We start from the raw sequence: 18,417 nt of genomic DNA, 5'->3' as shown, positions 1-18,417 counted from the left end.
GCCCTTTAGGGATGCCGCTAAATTATACTTACGAAGATGGTTTTGTATTCATTGGGCGATGTGCACAATACTGCATTCGTGCAGAAAGACTGCGCCAAACCTAAGATCGTTAGAATTTGGATAGCATATATTCTTCCTTTTTGAAGCACTTGTGTTCTGCAACGGCGCTCTCGTGCTTGACAGCTGTGTTTTAGTTTGACTGTCGCCGCTGCACTGCTAAACCCTTTACAATTAGTGGAGCGTGCTGCGCCCTCAAAACCTGCAACCTGGAACTTCGATCCCGCACCGTACCTTCGACCATGCCTGAAGAAGCCTCCCAACAAGGGCTTCCCCCTGCACCGGCACCATGCATTTAGAGGAATGGTGTGGCCAATGCGGAGCAAACGTGCAAACTAAAGAACAATTCAGTATATTATGGTCACAATGGGTATACGATATGACAAACGTATTCACCACGATAGACAAGATTTCGTGAGCACTGGATGCTCACGGCATTAACTGCTAACGCCGCACTTCACCTATGGTTCATAAAGAGTTGCCTAAATATAAAGTTGTGTGCCTCGCCACAGGGACCCTGCTATCTTCATAGGCACGGATGACACCGACGTTGAGGATTGGCTAACGACCAACGAGCGGGTAAGCGCCCACAATAAATGGGACGAAGCAGCAAAGCCCAGCAACGTGCTATTCTACCTCGCGGGTGTGGCCAGATTATGGCACAACAATCATGAAACGGATTTTCCTACGTGGTGAGACTTCAAGACGCCTTTTGTGGATGTTTTTGGTCATCCTGCTGTTCGTAAGCTGCGCGCTGAACAGTCTTTGCGGGAATGAGCTCAGCAAGTAGGTGAATACTTCTCAGGTCACAGGGGTAACTTGGGAGGCTGTCCGCGGGTGGTGGTGCTCTGGGTGGCTGGAGGGCATGGGCGGAGCCATTCTGGGGCGGCGCTTCGTTGTGGTGGCCGCTGTGCCTTGGGCGCCGCGCTGACCCTGGGGGGACCACCTTGACGCCTGTGTGGATGCTGCGCTTGACGGCGACGGCACCGGCGGGTGCGGCGGAGGCGTTCCCGGAGGTGGGCGACCATGGTAGTGGATGGCTCTGGTTAATGGCCACTGACGCTTGCCTGAACACCGGGTCGTGATCTCTGGTGGCGGGAGTCGGGGTTGACGGATTGCCACCGCCACTGCTGCTGGAACCGTGGGGTGTTGGGACTGGTTGCTGCTGGGTACTGGAGGATACCGGGGCGCTGCGGCGGCTCCCATGGTGCGGTGGTGGCTTCGGGCGGCGGGCGTCCTGCGGTGGGGGCTGTCTTGTGGTGCCTCCCTTGTGGCCTGGTGTGGCTGACACTCCCGGGGGTGAGGGCGATGGCGGCACCGGGTGTAGTGGACCTGCGCGCGGCTGCTTCTGCGGCCCGAGGAGGGTGATTGCGGGACTCTGGGCCAGTCGGTCCGGGCCCTGGTCGGGTTCTCGCTGCTTGACTCGTGGGCCTAACGTCGTCTCGTAGACGGGCTGGCGGGCCATCTCGTAGGTGGACGGCGCCCCCTTTGCGGCAGGGGTGGCGTGTGCCGGAGTGGGGCTTTTGTTGCGTTGCTCCTCGGCCCTCAGCAGCAGCAGATCCACGGCGGATGGGTCCGTGTCCCAAGGGTCGCAGCACTGCGCATTTCCCGCGTTGTCCCCAAATGCTTCTGCTTCCGACGCCGCTGCGGATACAGCTTCATCCGCTGTCTTGCAGGCCTCGCCGCCGGGCCCGCCATGGATGGTGGAGGACGCCGACGTGGAGCTGTTCGAACGGGAGGCCTGTGACCGATGCGGTGGCGGCCGAGGTCTCGACCCGCCGCCGCTGCTGCCGAACCATTGGTTCTAGGTCGCGATCTTCGACGACGACGAGCCGCAGCTGGTGCTCGGGAATGTAGGGGCAGCACAGGCATAAGGGAGCGGGCGGCCACCAGATGCCTCTATTGGAAGCGGGATACTAGCGGAAGCGGTGGTCATCATGCGATTCTCGTCGTCTGCGGCAAAGCAGACGGCGACCCCCAGTGAGCCGGCGTCTGCGGCGAGGCAGCCTGCGGGCCACTCTGTCGACGCGTTGCGGGGCACACCTGCCGCAGCATCGAAGCAGTGGCTCGCCGGAGCACCGTGCGCAGAATTTCGCTGGTCGGACCCACAGCAGGCAGAAGGTAGCTGGCCGAAAGCAGCTATCAGCGCTGCGCTTCATTCAGGCCAGGACCGCTTTTTGATACCTTCGTAGTTTTGCCACGCCTTTGCGGCACCTCGAAGTCGCCCCGCGGCAACCAGCCATGTCGTGTTGTCGGGCCAGGCATGGCGTGCGCCGAGCGCATTGGCTGCTTGCAGCCACAGAATGGGGTCATTCTCAAATCCATGGAACTCCGGTAGTTCCGAGGCAGCCGGTGATGGAAAGGCTGCCAGAGGAAAATCGGAAGTGGCTGAAACGATGTCGTCCAGCTGCTGTGACAGCAGCGAGATGGCTCGCATGACGTCGGATAAGCTGCCGGTTGAGCCGCCCGCTGAACCAGCGGCGGAAACCGCGCACACTGAAGCGGTGGCAGCGGCCGCAGTACTCGGGCCAACCGGACCAGTGGCCAAGGAAGCGTGAACGGCATCCGTTGAGCCAAGACTGGTGGCGGCCGCGGTACTCACTGCAACCGGAAGCATGGCCAGGGGAGCGCGAACGGCATCCCTTGGCTTAGTTGTCGACGATCTCGTGGGGCAGAGATCCAGGGCATGGGAAGCGTTGACGGCGTTTCCTGGCCCCAGGAGGCACCCACGACGGCGAGGATCCACGTCCAAGGTAGCGTGAACGGCATGCCTTGGGGGCTTGGAGGTCCGGGTAGTCCCAGATGTGGCATCCATGACAAGGAAAGCGTTGACGGCACTCCCTCGCCAGACGGACCCTGGACGGCGAGATGCCGGAGGACGAAAGGCCTCCGCAGTACGGTGCTGAAGGCTGGAGCGCCTTAAGACGGGGCTTTCGTCGACTGCGCCATTGTAATGAACGGAGACAGAGACACAGCACCCGTTCCTGGGCCGGCTGTTCTATATTTGCTTCGTCCTCCTCTTCCCCTTGTTTGCCCCCTAGCGCCCGGTGTCCGAGCGCCCGAGCCCAAGTGCATGTCTTCATCTTCACAATATATATATATATATATATATATATATATATATATATTATATATATATATATATATATACATAAATACATATATAGTAGTAACTGGATGTTTCAATGAGCCAAGCGTATTTAGAAAAATCAGAAGCACAACTTCGCGGTATCTTAGGTTTATTTACCCAACAGTTTCGGTCGGTGGACCGACCTTTTTCAAGGTACTTGTCGTTGTCCACTCCCTTGAAAAAGGTCGGTCCACCGACCGAAACTGTTGGGTAAATAAACCCAACAGTTCCCAACTATATAAATTTCCAATAAACCCAACTCACCTATATATATATATATATATATATATATATATATATATATATATATATATATATATATATATATATGGTACCGGAGCACATCGGCACCAGCTCTAAGCCAGCCAGTGTGAAAGACGACGTTGACGATCGTGTGATTCGCGCTAGGTCGGTTTTCAGCGAGCCAGCTTGTTTAACCGCTTCGTCAAGTCTACCTGCAGAATACTCCTGTTGCATTTGGTGGAGGTGCTGGGTCGTCCCCTTTAGCGTCCTGGAACTCCGCAGCCGTACACTACCATCTGCCTTCGCTATGACCGAAGACGCCGGCCCCTCACGATCCCACACCTGTCGCATGCTATGGGGTGCTTCGTCAGCGTGATCATCCAGTCTTAAGTGGCACTGACGGTCACGATGTGGAAGACTGGCTGGCCGAGTATGAACGCGTTAGCGCACACAACAAGTGGGATGACTGCGACAAGCTGACTCACGCCATCTGTTATCTTACCGACGTGGCCAACGTGCGGTTCTAGAACCACGAAGCTGATTTTACCCCCTAGTCAGCTTTCAAAGAGACCCTCGTTTCGTTTTTCGGCCGGCCAGCGGTGCGCAAGCTTCACGCTGATCACAGCCTCCGCGGACGATCTCAACAAATTGATGAGACCTTCACAAGCTACATTGAGGATGTCATCGCTATCTGTAGGTGGGTGAATGCGTCCATGTCGGAACCTGACAGAATCAAACACACAATGAAAGGCATAGACGATGACGCCTTTGATATGCTCGTGGCCAAAAACCCAGAGAGCGTTACTCAAGTTATTAAACACTGCCAAAGTTTTGACGAGCTGCGTAAAGAGCGCATCTCCACACGTCGCCGTGGAATGCAAACGGCTGCCCTTTTAGCTTTGGCTCCCAGCAGCGCTGGTATTGACTACACCTCCTTGCTGCCTCAAATTCAGCAATACGTACGCGAGGAAGTTGCACGTCAGCTCTATCTTGTGGCATCGGTCACCGCGCCTCTCCCCACGCTGGTCGCTTCGTCGGGTTATCCAGACGCAAGTTGTTGAGGCAAGTTATCACCCCTCTGACTCGGCTACTTGCCAGCAGCGCTGACCTCTCGGCATGGAATCCCGATTTTGACGAGTCATTTACGACGCTCCGCCGGCTGCTTACGTCCCCTCCAGTACTGCGCCACTTCGATCCCAATGCACCTACTGAAATTCACACGGACGCTAGCGGTGAGGGTCTTGGTGCCATTCTCGTCCAACGCAAAGACGGTATGACGAGTATGTCGTTGCATATGCCAGCCGCATCCTAACAAAGGCAGAGCGAAACTATTCTGTAACGGAAAAGGAATGTCTGGCAGGCCAGAGTGCATTCGCCGAGTGCCGGTAGCTTCGTATGCGGTGCGCTTTCGACGTTTAATTAGTTCGCGTTGAAGCGAGAGCCAGCGCGCAGGTCAATTTGCTCGCTGCCGCTGGCACGCTTTCTCACTCCAATGTTTTGACGAGCTCCCGCGGTCATCGAGCGAGATGTGTTCATATTTACCTGTGCGCGCGTGACAACGTGCTTGTTTATTTAGTAGTGTTTATTCTAAAGGTGTGTATTCGGCAGAGCTGGGAGCAGCGCAACGTCAACGGTCAGCGCAGTAACTGCTTCCAAGAGCGAGAGACGTTGCCGATCAAGAGCGCTCGACCCACTAGCGTTTTGATCCAGTAGCGCTGAACTCACTAGCGTCTCTCTTCTTCGCTACAATCTAGTTAGTAAGCGAATATTTACAACTTTATACGGCCGATAAAACTACTATTCTTATTTCGTATAGCTGTCTACTAATTTGCTATTGCAATCAATGATTCGCCTTTCGGGCAAAACTGCGACTTTTTTTCATCCATTATCATTTCCATTAATTTATAATTTCTTTATTCAGATAGTAAGTACAAGTAATTTCCCCTATGTTGTCCTTGGCGTCTTTGTTTGTTGGCTTCTTATGTTATGATTAATCAAAATCGGGCCCCTCTGATCCCTTTCTTCTCGTTCATTACATCATCTGGAAACATTGATGCCAGATGAATCTGACAACATTGATGCCTTCAGGTGGCATATTCAGGTTTAATTACAAGTTTTCTTCACCCAAAAAGATAACGTACTCGTGGCGCGGCAGAAAGGACGATCCACATCCACCGCCAAAGTTTATGAGTGGTGGCGCTGGCTAGCACTCCCAGGGCTAGTTCTAGTTGTAAAACATAAATACCCCAGAAAGTTGATGGGAAAACGGCGCCGCGGTAGCTCAATGGTAAGAGCATCGCAAGCGTAATGCGAAGAGGTGGGATCGTTCCCCACCTGCGGCGAGTTGTTTTTTCATCCATTTTCATTTTCATTAATTTATCAGTTCTGTAATTCAATGAGTAAGTGCAAGTAAGTTCCCCTATGTTGTCCTTGGTGTCATTGTTTGTTGGTCTCTTATGATATATATATATATATATATATATATATATATATATATATATATATATCAGTTTACCTAGTACACGTGAACGTATAAGGAGATGGTGAGGTGGGTGATGGAAAGAGGAAATAAAGCGTTCAAGCACGCGACAGTTACAATAGAATGTGTCACAGGATGCCCGTGTGTAGATTTCGAGAACTTAATATAGCAGGGCGTATACGACAGCTGTTTTATTATATATTCAGATATTCTTGCTTTTGGCTATGATCCGTGAAGGTGAGATCCGCAGACCCTGCTTCGAAGGAACGGTCGGTGGCTTTACAATCTCGCAAGAGAGGAGAAAAAGTACAGCACCTGTATGCTGTCTTATACTGCGGCGATTTCTGGAATTGCGCTGACAGGTAGAGCGCGGACTCCGAAAGGGGAAAAAAGTCGGTTTCCACTGATGTTTGAGAGCTTGGTAGAACTGGGTTCACCTAGCCACCAGCTGAATTTTGGCATTTCCGCTTACAGGACGGGGTTTGGAAAGACGGCATGCGGGAAAATTCTAGCTCGACAATTTCGCTTCTCTTTGGAAGCTGTTATACGGAAACGCCTGATTATGTGGGAAACTGGTTTCACTTGCAAACAAACAAACAAACAAACAAACAAACAAACAAACAAACAAACAAACAAACAAACAAACAAACAAACAAACAAACAAACAAACAAACAAACAAACAAACAAACAAACAAACAAATAAACGATCAAACAAACAAACAAACATACAAAGGAACAAACAAACAAACAAGCAAGCAAGCAAACAAACAAACACACACACAAACTTTAAATGAAATCAGCTTATTATTATTATTATTATTATTATTATTATTATTATTATTATTATTATTATTATTATTATTATTATTATTATTACATGGTATGTTAATGATAGCATAAAAATTATACAGACGAGGGTCCCAAAGTACAAGACTGCAACGGGACCGTCGATGAAGATTATAAATAAAAAATGTCACAGTTTCGCCCTAAGGTCGAAGCAATGAATGCGATAGCAACACAGCAATGTCACACGAAGTAAGGTGAGCGGCTTTGGTAGCAATATGAATTGTAGTAAACATGAGCTGATTAAGTAAGCAGGTGTGCTGCGGCGTAAGTAGACCGACATGAAGAGAGACTCGATGACCACGAGAAGGCGCGTGTGAAACGGTGGTGTTGATGAGAAGCACTTCCCGTGGGCAGCGCGTGCGAAGGGACACACCTGTAGTGCTGCACTACCGATCCGGGCAGCATTGCATGTGTAGCGTGCGTTGGAAAATGTGGCCCGACTATTACTAACTGAACGAACAAGCGTGGTGTGAGCGCGCACAAACATGAATAGATCACACTGAATGACTGCAGACGACTGTCAAAACGCTGGCAGCGAGCGTATATACGCCGCAGCGGGCGAAGGTACGTGCGGTCTATCGCTTCAACCAGAGTAGAAGTGCGCCCCCCCCCCCCCCCCCCCCCACTCCCTCCGGCGCTGGCTTCCCGCTTCCTTGCTTGCGCGTGGGAGATTGAGTGCGTTCGCTCTCCGTGATAGCGTGCGTCCCCACACGCTTCCGCTCGGGCATACGGCACGCGGCGAAGATTTTATCTATAGGGAACCTCACGGCGACGACGCCGACGACGCCGACGGCAGAAATCCGGTTGAAGTGTCCATATAATTGCTATCGCAATAATAATACAAGGATTAGCAGCAATGCGAACCAATGAAACAAACATATCAAGTAAGAAACAACAGTAAGCATAAAGGAACAGAAAATATCAAAATGCATGAAAGCAAAAAAAAAAACGAAGAAATTAAGAATTAAATACTGCATATAAAAACACAAATCTAGTACAACTAAACTAGCACCAACATCTAAAATTCAACAAATAATCTTTTAATGAATTCTTGAATGAAATAATAAGAAACTTTGGATTTAAGAGATGACATGCATAAATGATTCCACAATATGATCGCACAGATGAATGAAGATGATTTACCGTAATTGGTAGAAACCTTAGGAAAAAAAAAACATTGTTAGCAGTAAACCAAGTGCAATTGGAATTACTAAAAGCTCTGAATGAATGAAATTGATAGCAAGTTGAATTGGTAATTGTTTATATAACAACAAAATTAGTCTAAACCGAAACAAGTTATTAATAATTAAGATGTTGCAGCGAAGTCCAGTGGCGCTGCCGTCGCAGGACAGTAAAAAATAATCCGAATGGCTTGATTTTGTAAATGCTGAGGGGATGAAAGATGATACTGATAACTATACTTCGTGGGGTCTCAGACGTGGGGTCTCATACGTGCTCTTGTGACAAAGGAGCGACAACACAGTAGTGCAAACAATCAAAGGGGCATTTATTGCTCCTTTCATATTGCTCCATTTCATTGCTCCATTCGGATAGTGAGTATTCACTAGCCGAATTACTGCCAATAGAACATTCAGATGGGCGCGCGACAAATCAAGGAAGCCCGACTCACCGCGACCCGATAGCGAGCGAATATGTTCGCCCCATGCTGTGACACCATCGCCTGGTCGTTCACGTGTACGGCCACGCGAACGGTGGCGCATTCGAACGATCCGTGTTCGTCCATACCGGTGCCCCGCTCCGAGCCACGCGAGACGTCTCAGCGAAGCGTGGATCGGCGCACGCGCGGGACGTCCGCGTCGCTCACCGATCCCAACCCAAAGAGAGAGACCCCTCGACCTTTCTCTCCCAAGTCACCCCGCCGTTCGGCGGCGTTAGCATCTAGGGTGCCTCGATGCCAGCGCCGCCGTTCAGGGTGGTGCCATCCTTTGACCGCCCCCGCGCCGCCTCATTCTCGCTGCGACGCCATCTTGAATCACAGCGAGCGGTTGCGATTGCTTGGTGCCGGTGCTTAGTTCGAGACACAGTGCGCGCTGACGCTTCTACTTGCTGGACAGTGTTCAGCCGCATGAATGACAAGCTTGTCAAGTGCATCGAGTCGACATGACGGGCTGTTGTGTTCCCAAGTGCACCGGATCGACGCGTAAAGGGCTTCGTTGTTTACGTTTCCCCCGGAACCCAGAGCGAAGGTAGAGATGGGAAACCCAAGGCGGTATCACTGGAAGGCAACGGATAGCTCCTACATTTGCGAGGTAAGTGTGAAGAAAGTTTAGAGTATCGCACGGTGTTGTTCATTTAAATAAGAAAGTATTGTCTGATCCTCGCTCACGAACTAAGCACTGCGCCGATGCTGTCTGAGTAGCCTATGGTTTGCGAGCGCGCGTCGCATAGGCTTTTGCCGTTTTGATCGGCGCAGTCTATGCGAGTAGTACCCTTATTTTAAGGACTGACGAAAATGCTTCGCCGCAAAATAGTCTTACATTAGCTACAAATCGTCATGTAAACCACCTATTTTACTTTTTCACGGGAAGCACACATCGTGTCTCTTGTTTCTTTTTTTTTTCCCTCAGTTTCTTTTTTCGCAACTGGTTATTTGGGACTAAAGAACGCAGTGCTTCTTCTGGGGAGAGCGGCTGTTGTGTACGTGGCAAGCGGAGAATTGTGATTTTCTCTGATTTCTCAGCAGATATCTTGCGGATCTCAGGTTGTTACGTTATATAGCTGATTTTTTAGATGAATATATTTGTAGCGTGGTGCTCGTAAGCCGATGGTCATTCGTGCTCATTCCCGATCGTAGTGGGTGCTGTGACGGTCTTTAAATGCCTGTGCACGGTATGCCCAGGTGTAGTAGAGTTAAGGGGCATCATGGGACCAAAATGTTTCGGCGATTTCTGGCCGGTGTTGCCAGGTTTGGCTATATATAGCCAAATTGGGCTACGGGAAAAATTTTTTGGCGTCGACTTGGACGAGTTCGCTATGTGGCTATATTTGAGCTACTGAAAATCTGCGACTTGGCTGTGTTTGGGCTATAAGTGGCGCCCTAATCCACGCTCCAGAGGTGGCTCTGATCGGGTAGAAGCAAATCTCGAAGGCTCTGTTATAGCTGGTTGAGCCGGCCGCGTGGCTGTGCATGTGTGCGTGCGTGTGTGCCCGCCTTTCCTTCTCTCTCTGCGCCGTTGTCTGAGCCGGAGGCTTGGATCTTTGATGCACTTGAACTTACACCCTGCTTGACTGTTAGGCACCCGATCCCCGGGATGAACCAGGAAGTAGTGGGTTTTTCACAGTATACTGTACTAACATGGCTATGTTCAGGAAGGGAGATCAGTAACATAGGGTCGGGGCCGTCGGGCGATCGTGGCGGCGACATGAAAGAAGGGAAGCACGGGTGGATGACACGCTCCAGTGTGTTCATGCCATGTCTTTCGGATGAAGTATCGCGCCAGGCACAGCTTTCGACCCACTCTACGTTTCTGGCACGAAGCTGTACTGCCATTTTCCTTTTCCTGCTAGATGAATTTTTCTTCGTGCTTAGATTCGAGATTCATTTCGATAGGTTGGACGTAAGATCGGATCCTCCTCAGATAGGAGAATCCAAACATGGGGAAGTGGGCCAAGTATGCGAGGACGTATAAATAAGGATAGGAGCAAAACCCCGAGCCAAATGTGGTTTCTGGTGCTTTTACTTCTAGACGGTTTGCCCGTAACGTCATGGATGCAGACACTCATTCTACTAATATAGAAACATGTTTGCCACGATGACATCAGTGCACCACGTCACATGAACTTCACCCACCGTGTTTGCTTAACTTGTGAGGTGTCGTGCTGCTGGCTCGAGGACACGGGTTTGATTCCGGGCCACGGCGGCCGCATTTTGATCAAGGCGAAATGCAGGAACACCCGTGTACTTAGGTGCACGTTAAAGAACCTGAGGTGGCCAAAATTAATCCGTAGTCCTCCGCTCCGTCATGCCTCCCAATCATATCGTAGTTTTGGCACGTAAAACTCCAGCAATTATTAGAGTTTTAGAATAGGGGCCTCAAACGTATTGGGGCCCCAAAGAAATAGCGTCGAAGCCACTGCGCATGCGCAAGACGGGATCTGTGTTTGGGTTTTGCGTCGGGCACGCTATTTCACTGGTTTAGCGGGAGCCCCAAAAGCTGCCCCAAAGCTTTCGTCAATAAACATGGCGGCGCCCACCGAAGCGACGGCTCTAATTTAGCATAAAACTGGGCTCGATTCGTGGTAATGCCTGAAGTTCGTAAGCTAGAAGAAGGGATTGCGGTTACCGCTTTTTCTCAGCTAACATTTGTAATGAAGATTGATTCACTATACGACCCTGATTCCGAATTCAATTGTCGATTTCACGGCTTGTGGGCCTATGACAGATTGACTTGGCTGGGTGAAGGTGCGTAAAGTTGGTTACTCAAAACTAAGCGCAACATGTTGCATGCTGCTAATTGAATAAGTTCTAAATTGTAATTAAAGGCGAAAACACGAAAGTCTAAATTACTTTTCTTATCATAAAATTGTACATTTTATTTTATTGTTTATAACAGCTTTTCTTTGACGCCGTAGTGAGGCTGCAAACGCAACACGCTATCCGCAAACGCAAAACGCCTATTTCAAAACTCTTCATTCCTGCATGCCGCAACGCTAACACCGGCAAAGCTCTTTGGGGCCCCAAACTTTAGGGGCCCCTATTCTAAAACTTAATTAGCCATCAACATGGTTTGCTTTTTGACCGTAACCGGTTTTCATAGCACTACCACTGTTATCAATTTGTTGTTTACCATTGCTCTTTGTACGCCGTCGCGGGTCTTACCATTTCGAGCGAGTTAGTTCGGGACGTGCTCGTAGCCGAAACAACTGCTCGCTTCTTACACTAGTGTGCCAGTTTGTGCAGTAATTTTTTAAAGCTCCGCTTACACCGATTGAGACAGTGAGTGGCATCTGTTGCCTGTCCCTTTTCTTAACGCGTGTTCTTGGCGTGCTTGAGACCTAAGATGGCAGCCAGTTTGATGTAAATTGACACTATATAGGTAGTGCGTGTCCAAGCTAATCCGGGCCAAGCTAATTGAAAAACAAAAACAAGAAAATTAGAAAACAAGATAGGACGATGAGAAAAATAACTCGAGATATCATAGCGCGAAGGACTTGTTTTAGCTCATCAAAAAAGAAGCCGTGAGCACGTCGCCATCGCAGATCGCTGGACAGCTGAACTTCTACGCCGTAGGCAGAGATAACGTGAGAGATCGATGGCGCTGAACATTATTTTGTGTTCACGACAACTAAAAAACAGAGTTCGTAGTTAATATTACTGTAAATAAATAATAATAATAACTTAGTACTATCTGTCATTAAATAAAAGCATTGATTTAGCCCTCTGCAGCGATTCGCTGCAACTTAAGAGCTGCCGGGGCCAACCAAGAAGTGTTCTGTGCAAGCATGATGTCGCTGTTGTTGATATAAAAAGCCGACCGTCACGGCGGCGCGGACATTTTGCTACGACGGGTTGTGCAAAAAAGGATTGCCGTTGTCGAATGTGAAAATGTATACACAAATAAAATTGCAAATAAGAATGGCTATATTTGGCTACGAAATAATTTGCACTTTTTTCTGTTTGGCTACATTTGGGCTACAACTTCTCTAGCTTTTGGCTACGCCGCCTCGTCGGACCTGGCAACACTGTTTCTGGCATGGTGTCTGTTGTAGCATGTGCATTTCTTCGAAACGTGTGAAGCGAGGTAATAAATACAGCATTACTTCTGAGAAAATTTATTTTGAAGCACTGTAATGGGTTCTCTGTATTTACAAGGCAACTTTTCATATCAATAATCACTTTTGTTGTTTTACTTGTACTTAGAAATACTTTGAAGAGGACCAGTACGAGGGAAATCGGCAGGATGGGCGCCGTCTGTTAAAGTCAACAGCCCTACATCATCATGAACTATATTTTCGAAGTGAAAAACATTGCTAATCTGTATTTGACTGTCTTAGTTTCATTTACGGTTTTTGTACGCGATATGTATGCAGTGTTGTTTATTTTTCAATGTAGTTATCAGTGTTCTAACGGTTATTTGTAAAATGTTCTGTACTCGCCATCGATGTGTTTGGTTGACGGGACGTATTCGATGGTAGCTGATGTATTCTGGCTGGATATCTTGACTAATATTACCCGCGGTAGCATTTTCTTGTTTGTATTCTTGTTTTCGATTTATATTGTGTGCAATAAGGTTGATGTACTCACTTGAACCCCCCCCCCCCCCCCATGTAATGAATTAATAAAAAAAAACTCTATCCCGAATTGTGTGTGTCGAGCCTACCTTGCGATTTTTTTTTATCTCGTCTTTCAACATAACCTTCAGGTGCCACACAGTACATAGCATTTTTCATGTACATATCTCTTTCATGGTTGACTGTACTAGACATTATTAAGTAAATGTGTTGTGTGCATCGTTTGGTTTCTTGTGTGTACTACGCAAGATTGACACACACAAGTTACGTTACATTTTTGTCTACAGCAATAACTATACCTTATTTTCACATCGCAGTTATTTTTACACCAGCTTAATCCTGTCAGCACACAGTTTTGTGGGCAAGAAATCGCAAAATTGCTCGTAGATATCGTCAAATAATTGCAACGAACGCGAAGAGCACGCGCAACGCAAGGGAAACTAACCGCCATGCGCGAGTGGCTGGCTACGGTAAAGGAGGCGTGACGTGTAAACCAAAATACAACAGCGAAAAAGAAAAACTTCCACACACAGGGGGTCGCAAACGTTATATACCAAGCATCGAAGCGCAAAAAAAAATAGTGCGTATTTCAAACATACACACGGCATATTAAATATGATTGAATTAGGCAACTTGGGGCATGTTCCCGGCGCCATACATTTACGTCTTCGATCTTCTACGAGTTAACGGCTATTGGTTATAAAGATGTGCAGATGCGATACCGATAAAAAAATCCTCAGCAAGGCAAAGCACTTGGAAGTGCGCCGCGAGTAACAATATTTATGAACGCAAGCGTAGCTGAGTCTGAGCTCGTGTGATTCAATATGGCGGCGCCAGCGGGGTTGTCTCCACCCTGAACGGCGGCGCTGGCATCGAGGCATCCTATTAGCATCGCGACACTCGCGCCATCTCCCGCAATGCGCCGCAACCACCACGAGCGCCGCCGGGCTTAGCCACGCGGAGAAGCCGGGCTAAAGGAGACGTGCGGGGAAAACAACATCAGGGGACGGGTGAGAGTCGCGCATCCCCACATCCCCCCAACCTTAAATCACTACACACACTCCGGCTAAAAATGTCCACGCGCTTTCCATAACATGCGAGCCGACATTGTCTCTGGGGTTCACCGCTGGCGTCCGTTGGTCACAGCACCAGCACTGCAGATTCGATGGCACGACTCCAGCACAGGACTCCGGAAACGGCGACGCAGAAGTCGGCACGAGCAAGCGTCGTTCGCGCCGACGCGCCTTGCCGGCGAGAACCGCTGTAGCCGTTGGTGACTGCCGGCTTTTCCCAGCCGCCGAGGGTAGCGAGCCGGACACAGGCGGCCGCCGAAATCGCTGAGCCGAACTGGCCACGGGCATCTGCATCGCCTGGGGCAGCTCGATTGTAGTCCGGGGCAGCAGCGCTGACGATGTGCAGGTGACAGCAAACCAGGGGTGACTCCGCTCACGCTGCGTACACTCAACGCACTCGACAAACACTAAAGTGGTGCAAGGGAGAGGAATTCGGCATACGCATCGCCCACGTGGTACGATGTTCAATTCGGCGAGCGAAATTTCGGACGGCATTTCAGATGCTAAGTTCACGTGAACAAAGCTTGCTTTCTTGAGTCGAACGAGTCATTTCCATCCGTGCGAGGCTAACTAGAATGAGGGAAGCAAAGTGTGACAACCTCAACACTACGGTCCACCAGGTTGTGTCCCTCCACGTGCGACAGGCGGCTTCGTAAAGCCTTAGGCCTAATGCGTCGCTACCCTGACAACAACCGGCATCCAAAAAAAAAAAAAAAACATCACCCAAAATGGGCACAAGAACAGGCAGCCGCGAGGAGACGTTAGCTCTGTGAGGTGGTCCTACCCCGCTCGGTGCACACAGCATCCGAGTTGACGGCGCCCACCGTCCCAGACGGTGTCGGAGCGCCCGGTGCCAGGCCGCAATACCAGTCAGCCCGTAGCGGCACCCGTGGCCCGCGGCCATCCGGCTCCCTGAGCCGCGACTTCCGAAGTCAAAGAGATAGAAGAAGCTATTTACATAAGAAATTTGGACCACCCATGAGGCTTCCGTACTCACTCGCTTCAGGCTTGCCAATGCTCCGCGGGCGCTAGGCCTCGCTCTCCCAGGATGCAGACCACGTGGCTCTCGTAGCGACGAGTGTACTTCAACAAAACACTCGCGAAAAGGCTTAGCATGTTGAAAAGTTCAAACACGCTACAGCAACCGTCGCCTCACTCAAGAAAGCACGCCGCCGACACTGGCGATCAAAATCCACGCAGGACTACACTTCGGTTGAAACAAAGGTTGTCGCGGGCCGAGCAAAACTGTTAAAATTATCGTCCGATGCCCCAAGAGGTCCACGTTGGGCAGCCAGATGTGGGGTCTAACATGTGCTCTTGGGACAAAGGAGCGACAACATAGTAGTGCAAACAATCCAAAGGGCATTTATTGCCCTTTTATACACCAATACACACTAGCCGAATTACTGCCAATAGAACATTCAGATGGGCGCGCGACAAATCAAGGAAGTCCGACTCACCGGGACCCGATAGCGAGCGAACATGTTCGCCCCATGCTGTGACACCAACGCCTGGTCGTTCACGTGTACGGTCACGCGAACGGTGGCGCGTTCGAACGATCCGTGTTCGTCCATACCGGTGCCCCGCTCCGAGCCACGCGAGACGTCTCGCGAAGCGTGGATCGGCGCACGCGCGGGTCAGTCCGCGTCGCTCACCGATCCCAACCCAAAGAGAGAGAGCCCTCGACCGTTTCTCTCCCAAGTCACCCAGCCGTTTGGCGGCGTTAGCATCGCGACACTCGCGCCATCTCCCGCAATGCGCCGCAACCACCACGACCGCCGCCGGGCTTAGCCACGCGGAGAAGCCGGACTACAGGGGAAGTGCGGGGAAAACAACATCAGGGGACGCGTGAGAGTCGCGCATCCCCACAACTCTCTCATGATACGATACCATAAGTGATATGAGAATGAATAAATGCTGCCATCTTTCTAATGTGAGCAATATGGTATATAGTAAACGCATCAGCAGGTGTCACGGGAAAAAGAAAGAAGGAGTGGTTAGAACGATTTAGGTTACAATGCGAAGTAGCATGTTTTTGACTTAAATTTCAAAAATTAGTTACTAAACGCGTCAGCAACACTGTCAGGGCGGTCATGTGTTGTGCCATTTCATTACTTTCTGTAAAGGTGAACTATGTGGCGATCGATTTAAGAAATCGTTCGAGAGCTGTCATTGTTTCTTAGAACTGTTTGTGTCATTAGATAATTGAGCTTCGTAATACTTTGCCTCAGCAGTTTTTAGCAGGCATGACAGAGTGTTGGGATACTTCTTATAGGGCGAAGCTAAAGCAGCGTTAAATGGTTGCCTTTTAACTTTTCTGTAAAGGTTGTCTTTCTTCCTCATACGTTTTAGCAATCCCTGCGATAACCAAGGATTCGGGGGGTATTTGTATCTTTTTTTACATTTTATTGTTGCTGTACACTCGTGCACGGCTTTGAGAAAAAGAGAAGAAAACTTGTTGAAGGCCTGATCTGCATCACGTAACGACGTAACGCTAGACCGATCAGTTGTAGTTATCGAATTAAAGAATGAGTCCTGGTCAAATATGGAAGTAACATGAGTAAGGGTTCCAAAGCGCTTGACCACGTTGAATGCAAGAAATATGGGGTAGTGTTCAGTAATGTTCACATCTATTACTCCAGCATAGGGTCGAGGCGAGAAATTACAAAGCGCATGATCCAGCAATGAAGCACCACCAAAATGAGGACATCTAGTGGGAGATGAGAGATTCAAAACCACAGCCACTGAAACAATAAGAATATTCGGTGTAAGCGATATCTTCGATATTAAGAAGGTTAATGTTGATCTCTCCAACTATGAGAACACGCTTGTTTTCTGATGATAACTTATGCAAAATGGTGTCAAGGCCAGAAATGAAATACCTCACGTCCGAGGAAGGAGAGCGGTAGATGCACCCAGGATAACGTGGTTATTATCATTAAAAAGAATGATGTAATTCAATACACACGGATTCACAATGTATGACGTCAGAAGGAAGATCTTGTTGGTGGGTGTAGGAAATATCAGAGGCAATAAAGATTGCTGAGTCACCATACCTACATGATGAACGGTGACATTACTCAGCTTAGTACGATGACAGGCCGAAAAGGTTCCCATGGTACGTGCAGAGCCAAGTTTCAGAGACGCAAACAATATCGAAGGAATGAGCAAGTGAACTTATGAAGTTATAGGTGTTATCTAAATTTTTGCGGAGGCTTCGTGCGTTAAAATGAACCAGGAAACGATTACTTTCAGCTAGCATGTGCTTCGCCTCTTCAGGAGATAGCAGGGCCATGATGAAAAGATGGAAGTGAAAAGAAAGTGCTAGAAACAAAAAAATGAACACAGAATCCAGTGGCTAAGCAAAGATGCTTAGGTCAGTTTCTTTGACAATACGATATACCTGCTTTCACTAGATTTATGAGCCTTGATATTGCAATTGTCTGTCCACAGAAACTGAAATTTGTGCGTTTTTTTAGTGTAAGGACCCAAGCAAACAATCTTTTGTTCTCGGAGACAGGTCATCATTCACATAAATTGCCCTATCAGAGCTACCAGAGAAGTCAACACCAGGGGTGCTATGCCGGATGCGCCGAGTTTCTCATTCGCACAAGTTTTACCCGAGTTTGCTCGATGGCAGTCAATGAACGGAGATAGCAAGGAACGTGCAAAATCAGCAGGCGACAAGAAATGTCGAGATAAAGCCGCGTATGACAACATGAGCGCACCCTGCGCGGCACAGTGCTTCCACGCTTCAAGCACAGAAGACTGCGCAACAAAACGCCCCAGCGCCACGCATTGTTATCAACGTATTATCGCAATTTAGCAATACCGTCACTGTCCCGCTGTCTATTTGAACACTTGCCATGAGCCGCTTGCCACGCCTTCCTCGGGCGCGTCTAGGGCGTGCCTCCTCTTTCGGGCATTATCTTTCTATCCTCCGTCGAATGAGAAGAGAGCACATGCGGTGCATTCTTGCACCTACACTGTCCCTCAGTCGAATACATAAAAATACAACAAATAAAATAACGAAAATTTTATTTCTTGAAGTATCGGTTTTTCGTTTTCAATACTATAAATTTGTGAATGACAAACGGACTGGACTGGACAAACTTTATTTGGGTCCTGCAGGACGCGCTTAGGGCGTAGCGGGCGTCTCCCACGTAGGGACCGACAGGGAATACCTGGCGGCCGCTTCGTGGGCCTGCTGGACGGCCCATTGCTGGTCGGCGAGAAGCGAGCTTCTGAGCGACTTTTTTCCCACTTGTCCGAGGTAGAGTCGGGATGAGCGTTTCTACACGCCCAGAGCAAACGGAGATCGAGGGAATTATTAAGT

General features: G+C 49.2%; 1 protein-coding gene across 1 annotated transcript; it reads right to left on the bottom strand.

Moving 5' to 3' along the window:
• Positions 1-757: 757 nt before the first annotated feature.
• LOC119448777 (basic salivary proline-rich protein 2-like) lies at positions 758-1,522 on the bottom strand. Its single transcript, XM_037711997.1, has one exon. The coding sequence runs from the start codon at positions 1,520-1,522 to the stop codon at positions 758-760; it is 765 nt and encodes a 254-aa protein (XP_037567925.1).
• Positions 1,523-18,417: the final 16,895 nt, after the last annotated feature.

The sequence above is a fragment of the Dermacentor silvarum genome, chromosome 4, assembly GCF_013339745.2.
Source record: "Dermacentor silvarum isolate Dsil-2018 chromosome 4, BIME_Dsil_1.4, whole genome shotgun sequence".
Classification (NCBI taxonomy): domain Eukaryota; kingdom Metazoa; phylum Arthropoda; class Arachnida; order Ixodida; family Ixodidae; genus Dermacentor; species Dermacentor silvarum.
This window is presented reverse-complemented; position numbering and strand designations above follow the sequence as displayed.